General features: G+C 43.7%; 1 protein-coding gene across 1 annotated transcript in view; it reads right to left on the minus strand.

Annotated features, from left to right (window-relative positions):
- Positions 1-1,408: 1,408 nt before the first annotated feature.
- The window catches only part of LOC112107509 (dual specificity protein phosphatase 22), a 60,928-nt gene continuing 40,690 nt past the window's right edge, over positions 1,409-21,646 (minus strand). Inside the window, exons 5-7 of the mRNA XM_024201241.2 lie at positions 9,221-9,295; positions 7,147-7,318; positions 1,409-2,161 (exon numbers count right to left, since the gene is read on the minus strand). Of these exons, the coding sequence (XP_024057009.1) occupies positions 1,976-2,161; positions 7,147-7,318; positions 9,221-9,295 (433 nt within the window). The 3' untranslated portion in view covers positions 1,409-1,975. The remainder of the gene's footprint in view (positions 2,162-7,146; positions 7,319-9,220; positions 9,296-21,646) is intronic.

The raw sequence follows: 21,646 nt of genomic DNA on the forward strand, positions 1-21,646 counted from the left end.
AAACAAAAAAGCAAAGAACAAACCTGAACACAAAACATTAACAGATGTCTCCAATTGTTCTCAGTATAAAGTAATTTTAAATTTATCAGCACCTACAGTGTTGCTGTGGAAAAAGAAGTGCAACAATACATTCTGGAACATGTGTCAAATGCAGTTAACATTGGTATATACTCTGTGTGTGTGTGTATGTTGTGTGTACACACACACACTTCTGCTGTAAATTCTTGGAATACTTTTGACAACTGTCTTTTTTTGGTGCAAGTGCCAAAAATGCCATACATATCTTATTGTGATTACACAGGTTTGAACAAGGAGATCATCATTCTTAATCTTGTGTGTAAGACTCTTTTACAAAGTCTCCAGTCTACAAAAACTAGTGACCGTGAATGGAAGCTTCCATCGGTCTAATGCATAGAAGGTAGTATTGTCTTGGGCAATCACTAAACCGGTCTCCTATTGAAATTCATACAGTCACCTGTTTGCCTGCTAGCCAAGTGTTATCTATTAATGACTGTGGTATGCAAAGATTAAGTAACGCGTCCACATGGGATTCAGCAAGCTATGAGGTTGGAAACAAAAGGCAAGACTTTTCCAAGTCCTACAATATCCCAACACCTACCACCAACACAGTCACAATTTGTTCCGACCATATGTAATATACTAGCACTGTGTGGTGCGATGAGGCCCACAACATAGAATTCCAGTGCAGATTGGAGATGGAATACAGTAGTAATGTAAATCCTAATGTTTGCGTTAATGGATTTTTAATACCCATACTTTCCATTCCATTAAAATGGATAAGATGTCAAAAATATTTTGGGGTTTACTTTACCCCTACAGTCCATCCCAGAGCTCATCATTGTGTGAAGACATTGGTAGCAAGCATCAAAGGGTACCACGTTAAATGTTTGTAAGTTAGCATATCATAGGACATGAAATTAAAAAAAATTCTGGTTAAATACAGTGTGCTGAATCTCTCTCTTACTGTGGATGACTGGGACATTCAGCATATGCTGTATATTTAAAACAGCTTGATTCTCTTGAAATGTCCTTGCAGGTTGGGAGACCATCCTTCTCTGTTCTGGAATCTTTAAGCAATACCTCTGCTTGCTCTGAATCAAAGACTAAAAGTAAGGACATTGTATCCAATTCTCCTCATCATAACACCAGTGTAAATCTGGAACAACTTCATTAACTTGTTTGGAGTTACATTGTTGTAAATCCAGAATAACTCCAACTAAGTCAACTGAGCTATTCCAGATTTACACCAGGATAACCAGAAGCAGAATTTGGCCTCTAGTTTTTTTTTTTTTACTCTGGTTTAAAATTTTGCTTACATGTGCACTCTGACAAATCTGACCATTGGTTTTAAATTCGCAAAATAGATGGAATTCACACATCTTGAATCTTCCTACTTAATCTTAATTTTTAATTAAAACTAGTGACAACTATGAATAATTTAAATGAAAGCCAGAAACCTCTCAAATAAAATTTTTTATGACACACACACTTTGCATTCATCAAGTGTAAAATCGAGGCAATTTTCAAAGTTGCATTTACAACCTCTGTGACAAGAACAGCATTTTTGAGGTAGCTAAGGTCAAACAGCAACCCGCAGCACAAGCAAAAAATACAAAAGTGCTCACACATTTTGGAAGCTCATTCTTTGGAGACAATGTTATCATGCGCACACGAGTGTGTTTTAGAGAGAGGCACATATTATAAAGGGGGTGGAGTTTGAGGGCAGTGAGAATCTGACATAAGGGGTGCCTCTCAGCAGAGAAGCTTACAGAGAGTGGTGTTACATAAAACTGTAAAATTGTGTCAAACACACACATGCGCGGTATAGTATTTTCATCAAGTTTTCCACAAGGGTACAGCTCGCATGACTTCCGTAGAGAGTGGAGGGGACACTGGTGACATCTGTTTTTAAACAGGTCAAAGGAAAAAAGAAAGTGAATCCAGCCTGGAGTGATTAGGTCTCTGTTGTGTAGTTGTTGTATGACAGGGAAGGCAGTGAGGAAAAGTTATTATTCCATTGTCTTCCTCCGGCACCTGGTTGCATCATTGCCTGCTCTTTATATTTACTCAGAAGAACTTTGGCTTCTTGCTCATCCTGCAAAGAATTTTCTCCATATTCTTCCTTCAGCCACTGCCTGAACTAGAGAAGTTAAACACATAGTAGATAGGCTAATTATTAACACAAACCAGATGCAGAAGTAATACTCCTCTTACACCACGGTATCTTTAATAGTAAATATCAACATCTTTTCAAGAACATTAAAGGAGTCAAAATAATTTCCAAATCACATCATTTAAACCTTTTACATTCTAACCCTGATTGTCTAAAGAAGAGTGCCCCAAATACTGCACTTTATGGCTTTGAAACAGCAAAGCACTTAAACAAGTTAATGGGACCACTCATATGCTTAAAAAGTTACACACATACGTAAGTGCTTTGCTGCATTGGGCTCTAAATTTGGAATCAGGTACTCCCACAGCACGTGCTCGTTCACAAATACAATCACACTTTGGGCGGAAGAACTGGCAGAGTAATGGCCATTTTTACCAATTTAAATGCCACCTGGCACAAAGGTAAATTATGGAACTATTCACATTCATAGTGTCCTTGTCCAGACTGAAGCGTCAACAGAGGTGGTTTTGGAATAAATGAACGAATTAAACTGATAGTATTCACCCAAGAGTTCTGAAGGAACTCAGATATGAAACTGGGGTATGTAATCTATTGCTTAAATCAGCCTCTGTGCCAGATGACTGGAGGATAGCTAATGTAACGCCGATTTTCAAGAAAGGCTCCGGAGATGATCCTGGCAATTACAGGCCAGTAAGCCTAATTTCATTACCAGACAAATTGCTTGAAACTATAGTAAAGAACAGAATTATCAGACACAAACATGAACACAGTATGTTGGGGAAGAGTTAACATGGTTTTTGAAAAGGGAAATCATGCCTCACCAATCTAAGAATTCTTTGAGGCTGTCAACAAACATGCGGACAAGGATGAACCAGTTAATATAGTGTACTTGGACTTTCAGAAAACCTTTGACAAGATCCCACACCAAAGGCTCTTAAACATAGTAAGCAGTCATGGGATAAGAAAGAAGGTGCTATAATGGATCAGTAACTGGTTAAAAAATAAGAAACAAAGGGTAGGAATAAGCGGTCAGTTTTCGCAGTGGAGAGAGGCAAATAGCAGCATTCCCCAAGAATCTGTACTGGGATCAATGCTGTTCAACATATTCATAAATGATCTGGAAAAAAAGGGGCAAACAGTGAGGTGGCAAAGTTTGCAGATGACACAAAATTACTCAAGATAGTTAGGTCCAAAGCTGACTGCGAAGAGTTACCGAGAGAGCTCACTAAACTGGTTGACTGGGCAACAAAATGGCAAATGAAATTCAATGTTGATAAATAAAAAATAATTTACATTGGAAAACAATCACAACTATACCTACAAAATTATGGGGTCTAATCTAGCTGTTTCCACTCAAGAAAGAGTTTGGAGTTTGTGTGGATAGTTCTCTGAAAACATCTGCTCAATGTGCAGCAGCAGTCAAAAAAAACTATGATGAAAAGTTAGAATGTTAGGAACCATAAGGAAAGGGATAGAAAATAATACACAAAACATCATAATGCCACTATATAAATCCATGGTACGCCCAGACCTTGAATACTGGGTGCAGTTCTGGTCGCCTCATCTCAAAAAGGATGTATTAGAACTGGAAAAGGTACAGAGAAGGGCAACAAAACTGACTCAGGGGTATGGAACAGCTTCCATATGAGGAGAAATTAAAAAGACTGGGACTGCTCAGCTTGGAAGAGAGACAATTAAGGGGGCCTACGATAGAGGTCTATAAAATCATGACTGGTGTGGAGAAAGTGCATAAGGAAGTGTTATTTACCCCTTTATAACACAAGAACAAGGGGTCGCCCAAGGAAATTAATAGGCAGCAGGTTTAAAACAAACATAAGGAAGTACTTCTTTAGACACACGATATACTGATTGCCAGGGGATGCTCTGAAGGCCAAAAAGTATAACTGGTTAAAAAAAGAATTAGGTAAGTCCATGGAGGATGGGTCCATCAAAGGCTACAGCCAAGATTGTCAGGGACACAACCCCATATTCTGGGTGTCCCCAAACCTCTGACCTACCAGAAGCTGGGAGTGGACGACCGGGGATGGATCACTTGATGATTGTCTGTTCTGTTCATTCCCTCCGAAGCACCTGGCATTGGGCCACTGTCGGAACACAGGATACTGGGGCTAGATGGACCATTGGTCTGACCCAGTATGACTGTTCTTGTTTCAACATACCAATGCTGGGGGGGTGTAGTATATAGGCTGTTTAATACATACCTGGAAGTGCATTACTGTGCTTTTAAAATGATTTAGCTGGATGCAAGGAGAAGGGAAGGAAAACTTTTAAATGTTTAACATTTTATAAAATATGCATCTGCCCCCCGAAAAAAGAAAAAAAGATTCCATTGCAGTCTCAGATACAATGTGAGATAAAACTACAGCCTCAGACCCTGATCCTGCAAAGATTTATGCATGTGCTTAGTTTGATGTTGATGGGGCTACTCACGTGTGTCAAGTTAAGTATGAGCATAAGTCTTTGTGGGATTGGGGGCTAAACCAGGCGTTTTAAGCATTCAACATTTTACATAAGGGCAGTTCCTCAGCGGGTACAAGTCAGCATTGCTCCAATGACTTCAATGGAGGTATGTCGATTTACACCAGCTGATGACCTGGCCTATAATCTCTTGCTGTATCAAATAAGCACATTACAAATGTGTGCAAATTCTTTAACCTGCCTCTCCTTCTTCCTGCCTTGACTCGTGTCCCAGGGTAGGTCTATACTTACCTCCGGGTCCGGCGGTAAGCAATCGATCTTCTGGGATCGATCCCGGAAGTGCTCGCCGTCGACGCTGGTACTCCAGCTTGGCGAGAGGAGTACGCGGCAGCGACGGGGGAGCCTGCCTGCCGCGTCTGGACCCGCGGTAAGTTTGAACTAAGGTACTTCGACTTCAGCTACGTTATTCACGTAGCTGAAGTTGCGTACCTTAGTTCGAAGTGGGGGGTTAGTGTGGACCAGGCCCCACTTACCTAACCCAGCAGTGAAGCCTCAATGCAGAAGCAATTACAATTGCTCCTACTCTGCTCAACTGTTTGGCGGGGGTGGGGGCTTCAAAAAATAAGTGGCTCCTGCTCTTTATTCTTGCTTTTGTAGCTCCACTACTGTCAATCAGCTGAGGAAAGCAAGGCTGACAGGCAGCACCTTCCCTCTCCAAGCCCTGCTATTACTGATTAGCTATGAATGCAAAACTATTTTAGGTCACATGACTCTTTCTTCATCAACTGTGTAATGTTTGGCAAGTTTAGGAAGAGTATGAAATATATTAGAGTGGAGGTATCCATTCAGTTAGTAACTATATGAGGATCGATCCTGTAAGGAACTCGGCAATTGCGCTCTGACCCAGCAAAGCACTTAAACACAGACTCACAAGTATGCAAATAGTCGTAAAGGTATTAATAGGATTGCTCACATTCTTAAAAGTTGAGCACATGCTTAAGTGCTTTGCTGGATCAGGACCATAGTGCTCAGCCTCTTGCAGGATCAAACACATACAGAATAAGCAAATACATTTATATTGAGGCCATATCAAAGATGAGACCTTAACATAAGAATGGCCCTACTGGGTCAGACCAAAGGTCCATCTAGCCCAGTATCCTGTCTTCCAACAGTGGCCAGTGCCAGGTGCCCCAGAGGGAATGAACAGAACAGGTAATCATCAAGTGATCCATCCCCTGTCGCTCATTTCCAGCTTCTGGCAAACAGAGGCTAGGGACACCATTCCTGCCCTTAATGCACATCTAAGGGAAATTTATCAATGATACACAACATGTTATGATCTTCAATGCCTAGAAGATCAAATCTAATGGATCAAATGTCCTGAAACCCCAATATACTTTGTACAGAGCTACCATGGACAAGTGGTGCTGTAATTAACAACTCAGGCCCAGATCCTCATTGAAATCAATATAAGTACACTGATTCACACCTGCGGAGGATCTGGTCCCAAAAGTTGTGATTGAGAGATACAATAGCTTGCTACAACTTATGTCCACAGGTGAGCATTTTTTTTTGTAGCCTAGTGCCTTCCTTTCAGTGAAGAAACTGCTGCATCCTTCCATTGTGACATGAAAAAAAAAAGACGTTACTCTCTTTTCAAGGTTATTTGCATATACAATGACAATTAGGGTTATTAGCTCAGTCCAATTAGATCTGAAATGACTGTAAACCTTCATATAAGGGAGAAAGGAGACCAGTCTGGAAAGTCCCTTTATATTGTATCTTAAAAAGTCAGTTACTAACCCATTAATATCAGTTCTGAATGACCCAGGAAATATTCAGTTAAATATTTTCAAAAAACAAATATTTACAGTTGAAAACTGCATTCCTGAAATGCCACAGTAATTTCTCAGCTCTCTGCTGCAAGAAATCCTGGAAGAAAAATGAAGCCAACCTCCTCACCTTATTTACTTTCTTTTAAAAGAGTGGCTTGAGAAAGTATAGAGGACAGAAATGTGCTGATCAATGTAAAATGGAGTTATGGTCAGAAAAGCAATTATGTAAAAACAGTACCTCCTTACTCAACAGACCTGTTCCAGGTGTGTGTTCAGCTGTATTTGTTTATGTTATTGACAAAAACAGGTTGTTACTATTTTTCTAAACTCCCGTTAGCCCTGCAGAACCAACCCAGCTCAAGGAGAAGGAGCTGGATTCCATTCTGGTTCATGCATCATCCCCACAATTGTTAGTTAAGTTCCGGTTGTACAAAACGTTTATTACTGGTGATGATGCATAAGCCAGGACAAGAACCCAGCTTGACTTTCAGATCTCAGGTTTTGTTTACAACATTGTTAATTTGAAAAACTATTTTTTCTTGCTTTAACATCCTAGGTAGATGTGAAAAAACAATTTTTACATTAGCATCACTTGTACATTTGTATTATTGCCGCATTCTGGGCCATTTATCTTCTAATCTTTAACCTTCTAAAGTTATGATACAGTCCAAAACTTTATGCCTTAAGAAACCAAATTGGTCAACAAAAATCACTTACATGGTCAACATCATGTTTTTCAAACTCCTGTAGCTGCCTCTGGAAGCCCATGTTAGGATTGGCACAGGATCTCGATGCTCGTACAATAGACAATGCATCTTCCCAGCCAAAGTCTGTGATTGTCATGATGTAAGCGACTACCAAAGTTACGCTCCTGGAGACTCCAGCAAGACTGCAGCAGAAATGAGACAGAATAAATAGATACAAAATATGAAGTCTTAAAATAAATACGCTCATTATCTCATATAGCATCATAAATTTACACAGCAGTTTACAGAGTAATATATACTACCTAAATTAAGGAGTTGAAAGGAATGAGCACATTGTGGCAGCTGTTCCTATAGAACTATTGAGATATCTTTATGTTGTCTATGTACTGGACCTTAAAATGTAGAGGAGTGAATCTTGATTATCACTACAAAAGTTTTTTCTCTTAATTAATTAGCCTCTTAGAGTTGGTAGGGCAACTCCCACCTTTTAATGTTCTCTGTATGTGTATATATATCTCCTCACTATATGTTCCATTCTATGCATCCGATGAAGTGGGCTGTACCCCACGAAAGCTTATGCTCAAATAAATTTGTTAGTCTCTAAAGGTGCCACAAGTACTCCCGTTCTTTTTGCGGATACAGACTAACACGGCTGCTACTCTGAAACCTGCATGCAGTATGGGCACCCCAAGAGAGGAGCTGTACTGAAATTCAGTTCAGATGAGAGTTTTTTTAAACAAAGAACAAATACAAAGCCTCCATGAGAAAGCATGAGAACAATTTTGTATTGTTGTTTTTCTTAAACTAGATACGAGTTATCCAGACATAAAAATAAAACACCCCCCCATACAGAATAGGGTCATGAAATAAGAAGGCAGCCTTTTCCAGCACATATAGAGCTCTAATTTTAATGAGATTGGGTTTAAATTCATTAAACCTTCAGACTGAGTTGAACAATTAGAGCACAGGACTCAGTTCTCAGTTCTATTTCTGGGTCTGCCACGGACATGCCGTGAGACTTTATTTCTCAGTGCCTCAGTTTCACCATCTGTGACACTGGGAGAATGACAGAACCTACCACTGTCAAGTGGTTTGACAGCTCTGAATGAAAAGTGGTGTTATTACTATAGATAAAGAATACATTTGAGTGACAGTTGTAGATTTGCTCACTTAGCACTTAACACTTTCAAAGAATATAAATGATAAAGCACAATATCAGCGAACTGTCTCAGAACACCCTCATGAAGTAGGTCAATATCCCCATTTTAAATACGAAGAGAGTGAGGCGCAGAGAGGTTAATTGACTTGTTCAAAGCTACACAATGAGCCAATGGCAGAACAGGATTAGAATGCTGGAGTTCCTACCTCCAAGTCCAGTGCTCAAACTACTAGACCTGACTCTAGATATAGGTTCTGAAATGCTGGTTAGACATTGCAGCAATGCACAAGGGCCACAAGCAATGACAGTAAGAAAAACCACGATGGGCTTTCCTTTTCTCTGTTCCAACTCTTTGAAGGCAGTTAATGTCTCAGGACTCCCTCTCTAATCAGTAATCTGCTCGAAACAGCTGTGATATTTGAATGCTTCAGTGAAGCTTAAAATATCAGTTTCTGTTGAGAGGAAAATTTCCAGCAGCCCTAAAGCAGCAAAAATAGTTGCAACAGGAACTGATAAAATTATTAGGATTACAGGAACTGTCTGTGAGAGAAGAAAATGGTGACTAGCATTAATCAGAAAAATAGATGATGCAACACTATTGGTAAAATATAACACAGGGAACAGATAGTCCCAAGGTCCGAGTGGGGGACTGGAGTCAGCAGCTCTGGATTTCACTCCAGGCTCTTCCACTGACACATCGTGCGCTCCGGCAGCCACTTAACCTCTCTGTGCCTCAATATCCACAGTGGAGCCAGGCTTAACGAGCATTTTTAATTTTGATGGGGGATCCTCAGATGTGAGGTGCTATATAAGTGCAAAAGTATTATTATTAAAAAAGAAAGAAGGGTGGGCAACGCTAATTTATCACTGACAACAAAATGGAGGGGGGAAATTAAGAATATTCTTAAACAATTGACATACGTACCAGTGAACAAGACAGCCCTCACCTCTAAGCCGGCACTCATGGATAAACTTGATGCTCTCTTTGAAATGTCTTGTCCTGAAAACAGAAGCAAGAGGGAAATACAAAGCACTGGGCTTTAGTAAAATCATGACTAAGAGAAAAAAACTGAGAAAAATATTTTAAAAGCCACTTAATATTGTTCGCAGAATACAGTACATTAAAAAGGCAACCAACAGATACTACACAGTTGCCTTCATTATTCCTTATTTTAAATATGAATGGAAACTTTAGTATCTCAGGCACCACTCTTATAGTCACCGTTGACAAATACTTTCTGCTGATGACTGACAAATCTCCCTCCCTTCCTCCCTGAGTGCAACTATGTTCGTTTGTCTTTCTGACATTTCCTTGTGGAGGTCCTGCCATCAACTGAAACTTAGCATGGCCAAAACAGAGCTCCTGATTTTTTCCGTAAAGACCTCCCTTCCCTCCTCTTTCTCTGTCACAACAGACATCACAACGACCTGAGCTCGTCCAGGCCATGTATAAATCTTGCCACTTCTTCCTGCACAATATCTCCAAGATCCACCTGTTCTCTCTGATCACACTGCCAAAAGTCTTGTTCAGCCCTTGATCACTTCGTACTTTGACTACTGTAGTCTCCTCTTCTCTGGCTTTGACAACTCCAAACTCCATCCTCCCCCCAACTCAAATCCTTCCAAAATGCTGCTAAGATCATCATTCTTGGCTCATTACTCCACCTACAGCAATCAACTCAAGACTCTCTCCACTGGTTCCCTCTCTTCCACTGCATGAAACTTCTTCTCCTTACTTTCAAAGCCCTCCACAGTGTAGCCCCACCACCACCAAGAACTTGCACACATCCTATTACAATTTGTTTCCCGGTCTTTCAGGCCTCCAGTCCCAGCCTACTTATTTGGTTCATCCACTCATTAGGTCTCATCTTTTAGACTGGAAGTTCTTTAGTGTAGGTGGTCATTTTTATATGCTTGTACTGCACCTAGCATAATGTGGCCCAACCTCATTGTGGCCATTAGGTGCTACTGCAATATAAATGTTTCATAACAAAAACCAGTTACTTACCGGTGCATCTGACGAAGTGGGTATTCACCCATGAAAGCTTATGCTCCAATACGTCTGCTAGTCTATAAGGTGCCACAGGACTCTTTGTTGCTTTTTACAGATCCAGACTAACACAGCTACCCCTCTGATACTTACCTGTACAGTCACTGTTGTTCTTCAAGATGTACATTCCACTGTAGGTGGCTGTGGACCCAACACGCTCCAGCCGGAGACTTTTACCAGTCATACCAGCAGGCAGCACATGCGCCCCTGCTATCCTCATGCACCAAACCAAGTGTATAAAGGGGTGTGATCGCCATCTCCTTCTCCCTTTCTTTGCACTGCTGGTAAGCTAAACTCAAAGTAGCGGGGAAGGTGGGAGAGTCACAGAATCTCGCAGTACATTTCTAAGAACAACAGCTACTGTACAGATAAGTAACCATTTTTGACTCCGTGGGGCAATTGTGCACACACACATTCCACTGTAGGTGATTCACCCGCAGTTTCCTTGCAGCTGGTGGATATCAGATGACTTGAAAAGAGACCGCAACACCAACTGGCTGAAGTTGGTGTCCTCTAATGAACCTTGAGTAACAGTATCTGGAGAAGGTATGTACAGATGACCACATTGCTGCTTTGCAAATGGCTGCTATAGGAACGTTACTCAAGAAGGCTGACAAAATGGAAGGAACCCTCGTGGAGTGGGCTCCTTTGCAGAGAGACGTTTGCCAGATCATAGCAAAGCTTAGTACAATCTGAAATTCAATGTGAAATATGCTGGACTGTAACAGGTTGCCCTTTAACCCTGTCAGCGTAGGCAACAAACAGTCTAAGAGAGGATCTGAAAGACTTTGTGAGGTGCAGGTAAAATGTCAGAGCCCTCCCAATCATCCCATCGTTTTCACTGACCGCAGAAGCAAGGATGTTGTTGCCAAAGGTTCAAAGAGGGGTCTCACCAAATGGGACAATATTAAAATTCAGGTCCCATGAAGGTACTGGTTCAGACTCTGGAGGGTATACATGGATAAGAACCCTTAAAAATATGGGTACCGGGGATTGAAAACCTGTCCACTCGTGGACGTGCTGCAGAAATTGCTGCTCAATGGAGAGCTGAGAGACCAAAGGATTTCAGATGCAGTAACGTAGTCTGGCATAAATATGTCTAATCTCTGTGTTATCAGGAGATAACTGATGTGATTCCACCCAGACTGAAAACCTTTTCCATTCTGCTTCATACATGGCTCTCGTGGAATCCTTTTTGCTGTTCACCAGAACAGCTTGGACTTCTCAGGAGCAGACTTTCTCCTCATTGATCAACCAGAGATCATCATACTGTTAGGTGAAGATATTGTAGGTTAGGGTGCAGTGACTTGCTTTGGTTTTGAGATAAGAAATTCTCAAGCAGAGATAGAGGTATGGGTGGCCAGATGGAGAGTTGCTGTAGGTCCATGTGCTAGTACTGCCTTGGCCAGGCAAGCGCTATGAGGTTTAAGGTTCTTTGTCTCTTAGTTTCCTTATCATCCTTGGAATCAGAGGGACTGGAGGAAACATGGGCACCAGATGTCCCAAACAGGGAAAAAATAAAGACATTAATAATAGAACTGGGCTGTGACCTGCCCTAGAACAGAACTTCCTGCAGTTATTGTTCAGGTTGGTTACAAAGAGGTCTATTATTGGATAACCCCACTAATGGAAGTTCTGCTGCAGAATGGCCTCTTTATTGACCACCCATGATGATCTATGAGGTATCTGCTGATGGAATCTGCAATATAGAGTTCCTCACTCCTGAGAGGTGAAAGGCATTTAGTGAGATATTGATCTTTATACAGAAGTTTCACAAGTGGATCGCTTCCTGGCATAGCTGAGACAACCTTTCATCTCCCTGCTTGTTCAGATAAAACACAGCAGTGATGTTGTTGGTAAGATCTTGAACCACCTGATGGTGGTAACGAACACCTTGCTGGATGTTTGCTGGATGATATGCTGAGTGAAGCCAGGTCTACAGACATTTGAGGTAAAGTCTGGCATGCTGAGTCCACTTACGTACACAAGGCCATGTGACCCAACAACTCTAGACATGAATTCACTGTGGTCCTCAGGTTGGAATTGAGGCTCTCGGACAAAGACCATGGACTGGAACTTCTTTGTTGGGAGGTAAGCAATGGGAATTGTGGCATCGAGATCTACCCCTATGAAATTTACTTGCTGCACTGCTTGTAATGTTGATTCCTCTACATTCAGTTTTCGATCTAGACCAAAGAACAGATGTCTGATGACAAGAATGCTTTTTTGATTGTGAGATCCTGACCTTTCCTGACCAAGCCTACTGTCCAGGTAGGGAGATATTTCAACTCCTAAACGGTGCAGGTGAGCTGCTGCTACCATCATACACTTGATAAATACCCTTAGGCCAAGGATAGGCTGGTGGGCAGCACAGTGTATGGGCAGTGCATGTTGTTTGAATCAAAGATACTTTATGTGGCCAAGATATATTGCCATGTGAAAATACGCATCCTGCAGGTCAAGGGCAGCATATCCCTCTCAGAGATTGGTAATAGATGTCAAGTTGACTGTCTTTTTGATAAAATGGTTTGGCTTTCTTAAATCCAGAATGGGCCAAAGGCCACCTCTCTTTTTAGGAATCAGAAAGTAGCAGAAATAGAAATCTTTCCCTCTGTGTTGATAAGGAACTTCCTCTCTTGCCCCCAATTCCAATAGAAACTGTACTTCTTGATGTAAAACAACCTCATAAGATGGGTCCCTGAAAAGAGACAAGGAAGGCAGGTTGAGGAAAGGAAAGGACATGAACTGGATAATGTATCCTTCTCTTACTGTGCTGAGCACCTATTTGTCCAACGTAATCTCCGTCCATGCACTATAAAAGAGAGACAGCATTTCCAAAATGGAGGGTCTGGATGTCGTAGATGAAACACAGTCAGCATGCAGTCATCAAAACGACTGCTTCAAAGTGTACAAAAAGTCTGGTGAGAAGGGTCTGTGATGCCAATGGGGGACATCTAAGCGGCTTAGATCTCCTTCTAGAGGCATCCTGAGATCTCTGCTGGTAGTAAGCTCTGTACTGTGTTTTGGGCCTCAAACTGCTTCCTCTTTTAGTTATTGGGATGTAAACACCCAGCAAACAAAGCGATGGATAAGAATCTTTCAACATGTGCATGGCGTCATCGGTTTTCTGAGAAAACAGTTTAGCACCTTCAAATGGTAGGATCTTCTATTGCATTTTTAATTAATTGTTTAGGAATGCCAGAGACCTGCAGCCAAAAAGAGTGTCTCATTGAGATGGCTGTACCCATCAAACATGATGCGGGATCGGATACACCGATAGCTGCTTGGACAGACATTCAAGCAGTGAGATGACCTTGAAGACAATGACCAAAAAGTGATCCCTATATTCTTCAGGCAGTTTGTCCAAAATAAATAAATAAATAAATTTGAAATTTCTGAGCAGTTTATAAAGGTGCATTTGGACAAAAATGCCAGGTAATTTGATACCCTTACCAGAAGGTTTGTGGTAATACAAGCCTTTTTGCTATATAGGTTCAGTCTCTTACACTCCCTATCCTTCATGGGTAGCCTGAGGGCGAGACTGCCTCAAATGTTCTTTTGTTTCTGTCACCACTAATGAGTCTGGGATGGGGTAAGTGAAGAGATGCACAAATTCTTGCTGGGGAACCTGATACCATCTGTCCATTCATTTGGCAGTGGGTGGAATAGAGACCAGTGTCTGCCAAAGGATCTTTGCAAGTTCAAGCAAGGCTTAATTAATGGGATGGGCAACCTTTCCCAGAATGGGAGTTTGTACAGATGTAGACACCCTCCTAATGAGGTCTTGAAAACCTTTAAAGTCCTCAGGAGGTGGTGATGTTTACTCTGGGGCGATGGACTCCTCTGGGGAAGAGGAAGAAATATGTGGGGAAAATATTCAGGAGTTCCTCTCTAGTTTCCTCTTCCTCTCTGGGTTCCAAAAAGGAGGGAGGTTGTAGATTAGGAGGAGGCTCTTCTCTGGTTGCTATAGGTACTGGAGAAGCTGACTTTCTCTGGGACTGAGTGGCTGACAGGGGGCATAAATGCTCTTGGACCAATCCAAGCGGTCCCATAAGGCCAAGTAGAGCAGTCACCCCTCTGACATGGTACCCACCACCATAAGCATCTTTATAATATTGTTCCTTGCTCTGGGTATTCCTAGAACTTGATCTGTATGGTGACCTGAAAGACCTTGATGGAGATATGGGTCTATCATGGTCAGAGTCTAAAGAGAGGGAAATACAACTCTCCTCAGTGAATGGTGGAGCAGTCCCATTAGGCATCCATGGAGGTCTTGACACCTGCAACACACATGCTACCCCAATGGTACCAACACTGATGTATCTGATGGTGCTGGTGGAAGCAGATGAGGCAGACAGGTGAGAAGGCGACACTGACGGTGCTGATGGAGTTGATGCAGACTGTATCAATGAAGCGGATGGAACTGCCGGTGCCATGGTGATAACTGGTGCTAGTGATGTAGTGGAGGCCATTACGTTTGGAACTGGATGACACAAAAGGGAAAGTCCAGGAGAGGGAGACAAAAGATATTCTGCCACAAAAAAAGCCTGAAGCGTCAACGGCACCGATAGCAGAAATGAGTTATCAGCCACTATCACTGGAGGTGCCGGACGTGATGAGCCAGGGACAAAGCCCTCTTTAGTAGAAGTGAAGACACTGGTCTCAATGACTCTGTTAGAGCTGGCGCCAATGGTGTCCCTTTGGATGGGTGCCGGTGAGTGTTGGTGCTTGTGACCAGACCTGGACTCAGCACCAGAGGACTTTTTTGAGCACTTTTTTGTGAGGCAAAAAGTGGTACCTTGGGGGTTTGTCAGCCTCTGAAGACAAAGATGGTTTTGAGTGCTTCAAGGAGACAGAAGGAGAAGATGATGAGTGATGCTTCTCACCAGATTTTGGCTTAAAGGCTGAGGCAGCTGGAGGGGAAACCTCATGGACAAAATCTCCATCCTCTTGAGGTCAGTGTTGGGCTTGGACGAGGGCCACATGCCTTTCTTAAGGAGATGCACTCTAAGGGGAAAGTCCCTTTGTTTCTTCATTCTTATCAAGAAATAGGATATTTGTCCCTCACACGTCCCTTGCCCAAGCAGACTGGGCAACTTTTGTGCTTATTGCTAACTAACTGTGCACAAGAGTTTTTGCTTTTCAAAAGCTGGCTAACCAAAGCTCAAGAGCAAGAGGGATCTCCAACTCTCACCATGGGTGGCAAGGAGGAATTGAGAGGGAGGCAGCCACTATGCCACTTTATCCCCTTGGCTCGGCACCCAAGGAGAGCGAGCCAGCATGCCTGCTGATAACAGTCTACGATTTGAGTGCATTGGGTGCACATACACCTACAGTGGAACATATATGTGCACAATCACTTGAAGGAGATCACTGAAATATTATCGGCAATAGTATATGCATACGGGACAGATCCTGCAAGGACAAGCAGTTGCAGACCTATTGGTAAATATGAAGCTGAAAACAGGATCACCGAATACCCATGAAACATTTATTGTATATTCAAGATGTTGCCCCCCTCTGGATAAATATTAGCCCACAAAAAGAAAAAGAGAAGCCTCAGCCTAGCCCATACAAAAATCAGGAATGCCAGAGAAAGGGAGCTTCCCTTTCCACTCAAGAGAGCAGCTGTTGAGGCAGCGAGCAAACTTAGCACTCCAAGAGACCATCAGGCAGAAGCATGTAATGGACTTCAATACCAGAGAATTACTGTCTTGTCTACACATGGACTTGTACTGGTTTACCTTACAGTGTGATTTTAAACTGATGTAGTTAAACTGGTGCAAAAGGCCACGTGGACACCTATTCAGGTTTAAACCAGGTTTATTTTGGCTTATCTTAAATCACTTAGGTACATGGTTAAATCAAACCAAAATAAGAACGAAAATAAAAAGATTGACCATGCATGGGTTTGCATTGGCTTAGTTACATTGGTGTGAGTTTGAGAGTTAGACAAGGCCTTGGTACAATCCCCCAGATCAGAACAGTGAGAATGCAGAGACAATACTTCTGCAAAATCTACCAGATTAACAAGAATGGGAGGGATTTTACTGACCCAATGGAAACCGGTTGAATTGCACACCAGTATATCGTTTGGGGAATTAGTATCTTGCTAGACACCCAGCCTGCTTGAGGGTCGACTAAATGACTAATTCATGGAGTAGTTCATTCAGAATCATACAAGACACTCTATGTAACTCACTCCTCTGTAATGCACAGGGATTAGTTCAGGAGAAACAATGAGGAAGAAAGTATTGGAGAAGATAGCTGAAGCGGCACTCTTCTCTCCTACCCCCTTAACTTGCAGGTACTCTAGAAAGAAGAATCCACAATGGGAGGAAAACTGTGTCACCAACAACACTACTAGCTCTTCCTCTGCCTGCGCCTGTGGGGGCTTTCAACAGACAGGCATCCTAACCCTGGAGCTTTTCACCCATACCCTGGTCTAGACTTGCTGTGAATACAGCCTGCATGTCCCCACCAATGAAAGCCAGGCAGGGGGAACCATCCAGCGTGAGAGGTGTGTATCCCTCAGAAAGCAGGTAAGATTGCTGCAGGAGGAAGTGGCTCATCTGTGTAGCATCCAGGAGCCCAAGGACTTCATCAACAGGATGCACATGAAACATCTGGGATGGAGGATGAGAGCCAACCATAGATTACAGCAGTACCAGAGGAGGAAGGAGAACCAGCTGCTCTATGGGGAGGAGACTGGCTGCTGGCCACTTCAGGTAGTAGACAGTGGTCCAGCCTGTGGTCAAGAACAAATATGCTATATTGGCAACAAGAGGCGAGGATCAGACTCCAGTGACTGAGGAGAATCCCGAAGGCTCGGAAGCTCACAGGCACCACACCCAAGATGAGGAAGTGTAGGTCAGGGACTCCCTTCTAAGGGGGATGGAGCAACTATCTGCTAACCTGATGTCCCAGGAAGCGGGCTGCAGTTGCAGAAGCTCACACATCCTTCCAATCACTACCCGATGCTGCTCATCCACATGTGGCACTCATGATACTGCCAGGTATGACCCTGAGCAGATCAGCAGTGACTACAGGACTCTGGGAGTGAGGGTGAAGGAGTCGGGCACTTAGGTTGTGTTCTCGTCCATCCTCCCAGCTGAGGGTAGGGGCTCAGGCAGAGATACAAGCATCTTGGAGATAAAGGCATCGCTGCGCACATGGTGTTGATAGGAGGGCTTCAGCTTCCTTGACTATGGGATGTGGTTCCTGGACGGAAGAGACAAGGCAACTGGACCAAGAATGGAAGAGTATCTTCATGCGCTGACTCACCAACCTAGTGAGGAGGGCTTTAAACTAGGTTCAGAGGAGACAAAAGCACACAAAAGCAAAAAAGGCAACCTTAATAGAGGGCTAGATGTCGGGGAGGGGGCGGGATGGAAAACTACAATAGGGTCAAAGAAGCAGCAAGAAGGAAATCAGTGGGGGAATCTGCTCAACACATTAGATGTCTGTACACAAATGCAAGGAATAAGGGGAATGAACAGGAAGAATGGAAGGATAAGTAAATAAGCTATATTATGATTTAACTGACATTATACATCAAGAATATATACACTTGTTCTGAGGTCCAGAAGGAGGTGAGAGGCAGACCAGCTGAAAGTCTTTGGGTAACAATAAAAGGCGGAAAAAAAAGGGGTGACATCATGGTAGGGCAGGGGTAGGCAAACTTTTTAGCCCGAGAGCCACATCTGGGTGGGGAAATTGTATGCAGGGCCATGAATGTAGGGCTGGGACAGGGGGTTGGGGGGCTGGAGGGGGTGTGGTGTGCAGGAACGGGCTCAGGGCAAGGGGTTAGGGTGCAGGAGTGGTGCGGGGTTCAGGGCAGGGGGTGCGGAGTGCAGGAGGGGGCTAAGGGCAGGGAGTGTGCAGTGTGGGAGTGGTGTGGCAGGGGCTCAAGGCAGAGGGTTAGGAGACTCAGGGTTGGGGATTGGGGTGCAGGAGGGGTTCGGGGTGCAGGCTCCAGCCCAGTGCCGCTTACCTCAAGCGGCTCCGGGGTGGTAGCTGCGCGCAGCAGGGCTAAGGCAGGCTCCCTGCCTGCCCTGGCCTCATGCTGCTCCCGGAAGTGGCCAGCATGTCCAGCAGTGGTTACTGGGGATGGGGTGGGGCAGGCAGCTCCACCGTGCGCTGTCGTCACCTGCAGGTACCACCCCCGAAGCTCCCATTGGCCGCGGTTCCCCGCTCCCAGACAATGGGAGCTGCGGGGTGCGGTGCCTGCAGGCGAGGACAGCACATGGAGCCCTCCGCCTCCCTCCCCCGGGGCCACAGGGACGTGGTGCTGGCTGCTTCTGGGAGCGGCGTGGGGCCAGGGCAGACAGGGAGCCTGCCTTAGCCCCCCTGTGCCACAGAGCTGGCAATCCCGCGGGCCGGATTGAAAGCCCTGACGGGCCGGATCCAGCCCACCGGCCATAGTTTGCCCTCCTCTGTGGTAGTGGGTCTATTATAGACCATCAAATCAGGAAGAGGTGGATGAGGCATTTCTAGAACAAATAATAGAAATATCCAAAACAAGACCTGGTAGTATTGGGGGACTTTAACTCACCAGATATCTGTTGGAAGAGTAATACAGCAAAACAAAATTTCTAGTATGTTCTTGGAATGTATTGGGGACAACTTTTTGTTTCAAAAGGTGGAGGAAATAATTAGGGGGACAGCCATTTTTTACTTGATTCTGACCAATAGGGAGGAATTGGTTGTAAATCTGACGGCGGGAGGCAATTTGGGTGAATGTGATCATGAAATAATAGATTTCATGATTCTAAGACAAGGAAGGAGTGAGAGCAGCAGAATAAGGACAATGGGATTTCAAAAAAGCAGACTTTCAAAAAATTCAGAGAAATGGTAGGGGTAAGGTCCCATGGGAAGGAAATCTAAGAGAAAAAGGAGTTTGGGAGAGCTGGCAGTTTCTCAAGGTGACAATATTAAAGGCACAATTTCAAACTATCCTGATGTGAAGGAAAAAAAATAGAAAGAATAGTAAAAGGCCAATAGGACTCCATCAAGAGCACTTTAATGACGTGAAACTCATTAAGGAATCCTACAAAAAGTGGAAACATGGACAAATCGCTAAGGAGAAGTACAAAAGAATAGCACAAGCATGTAGGGACAAAATCAGAAAGGTTAAGGCACCAAATGAGTTACACCTAGCCAGGTACATAAAAGGCAATAAGAAGAGGTTCTTTAAATACATTAAGAGCAAGAGAAAGACAGAGAACAGTATAGGTCCTCCACTTAATGGAGAAGAGCTAATAACTGATGACATCAAGAAAGCTGAGGTGTTTAATTCCTCTTGTGCTTCAGCCTCCACTAAAAAAGGCTAATATTGACCAGATACTCAACATAATTAACATTAACAACGAGGGTAAAGGAAGGCAAGACAAAAATAGGGAAAGATCAGGTTAAAGAATATTTAGACAAGTTAGATGTATTCAAGTTAGCCGGGCCTGATGAAATTCATCTTCGGGCACTTAAGGAACTAGCTGAAGCAATCTCAGAACCGTTAGCAATTATCTTTCAGAACTCACGGAGGACCCATGAGGATGAGGAGAATCGGAGAAAGGCAAACTAGTACCTATCTTTAAAAGGGGGCACCAGAGAGGACCTGGGCAATTATAGACCAGTCAGCCTAATTTCTATACCTGGAAAGATACTGGAACAAATTATTAAACAAGCCATTTGTAAGCATAGAGAGGCCGATAGGGTTATAAGGAATAGCCAGCATGGATTTGTCACAAACAAATCATACCAAACCAACCTAACTTCCTTCTTTGCCAAGGTTACTGGCCTCGTAGATAGAGACAAAGCAGTATTCATGATATAGCTGGACTTCAGTAAGGCTTTTGATATAGTCCCACATTCTCATAAGCAAACTAGGGAAATGTGGTCTAGATGGAATTACTATAAAGTGTGTGTACAACTGGTTGAAAGACCTCACTCAAAGAATAGTTATCAATTACTGTATATACTTGATCATAAGCCAATCTGTTTATAAGCCAACCCCCTCCCCAAGATGGATAAGTAAAAATGAAAAATTTTTATGACCCATTCATAAGCCGACCCTGTAATTCAGGGGTCGGCAAACTTTGGCTCTTGGTCCATCAGGATAAGCCGCTGGCGGGCCAAGACGGTTTGTTTACCTTGAGCGTCCACAGACACGGAGGTAAACCTAAGTAAACAAAGTGTCCCGGCCCACCAGCGGCTTACCCTGACAGGCTGGGACAGCAACTAGTGGGGAAATTTTGCGGGGTGGAGTGGAGAGGGGGGGAAGAGAAGCTAGGGGTCAGGGGAGTAACCCCTGTGACCACCCCCCACATGACCCCACCCCTAGCCCGGGACCCCCACACTCTCCCCATCCCTTCCCACCTTAGCTGGGGAGGGCCAGGTGAGGATCTCTCTGGCCTGGCTGGAGCTGCTCCGGCAGGCTGGGCAGTGCAGCCGCAGCCTGCTTTGGTGGGCTAGACCAGGCGGCACGGCCGCAGCCTGCTCTGGCGGGCGGGGCCGGGCGGCGCGGCCACAGCCTGCCAGCCCCGGAGCTGCAGCTGCTTTGGAGGCTGGGGGGAGAGCAGCGTGGCCAGAAGCGGAGAGACTCTGGCCCCACCTCTTCCCTTCTGGTTCTGCTGGCTGTGCTGCCTCTCCTTGCTCCCTCTGTTGGGGGGAGGGGCTGTGTCCCACCTCTCCCTCTCTATAACCGTTCATAAGCCGATCCCCTTCTCTGATGCTTCCCTTTTTTACTAAAAAAAATTCGGCTTATGAACGAGTATATACGGTATTCTCTTTCAACCTGGAAGGGCATGTATAAGGAGGTCCCACAGGGATCAGTCCTGTGTCTGGAACTATTCAATATCTTTAATGACTTGGATAATGGAGTGAAGAGTATGCTTATAAAATCTGTGGATGACACCAAGCTGGGAGGTGATTAACAAACTGACAAATTAGAGTTTTGATCTGAAATCCGTAAAATGAAACTCAATAAAGACAAGTGCAAAGTACTAAACTTAGGAAAGAAAAATCAAATGTACAACTATAAAATGGGGAATAACTTGGTTAGGTGGCTGTAAAGGAGCTGGGGATTATAGTGGATCACAAATTGAATGTGAGTCAACAATGTGATGCCGTCGCAAAAAGGCTAATATTGTGGGGTGTATTAACAAGAGTGTCTTATGGGAGGTAATTGTCCCACTCTACTCAGCGCTGGTGAGGCCTGAGCTCGAGTACCCTGTCCAATTCTGGACACTTTAGGAAAGATGTGGACAAACTGAAGAAAACCCAGACGAGAGCAACAAAAATGAT

This window comes from Terrapene carolina, unplaced genomic scaffold (assembly GCF_002925995.2).
Source record: "Terrapene carolina triunguis isolate 2854851 unplaced genomic scaffold, T_m_triunguis-2.0 Scaffold55, whole genome shotgun sequence".
NCBI classification, from domain to species: Eukaryota; Metazoa; Chordata; order Testudines; family Emydidae; genus Terrapene; species Terrapene triunguis.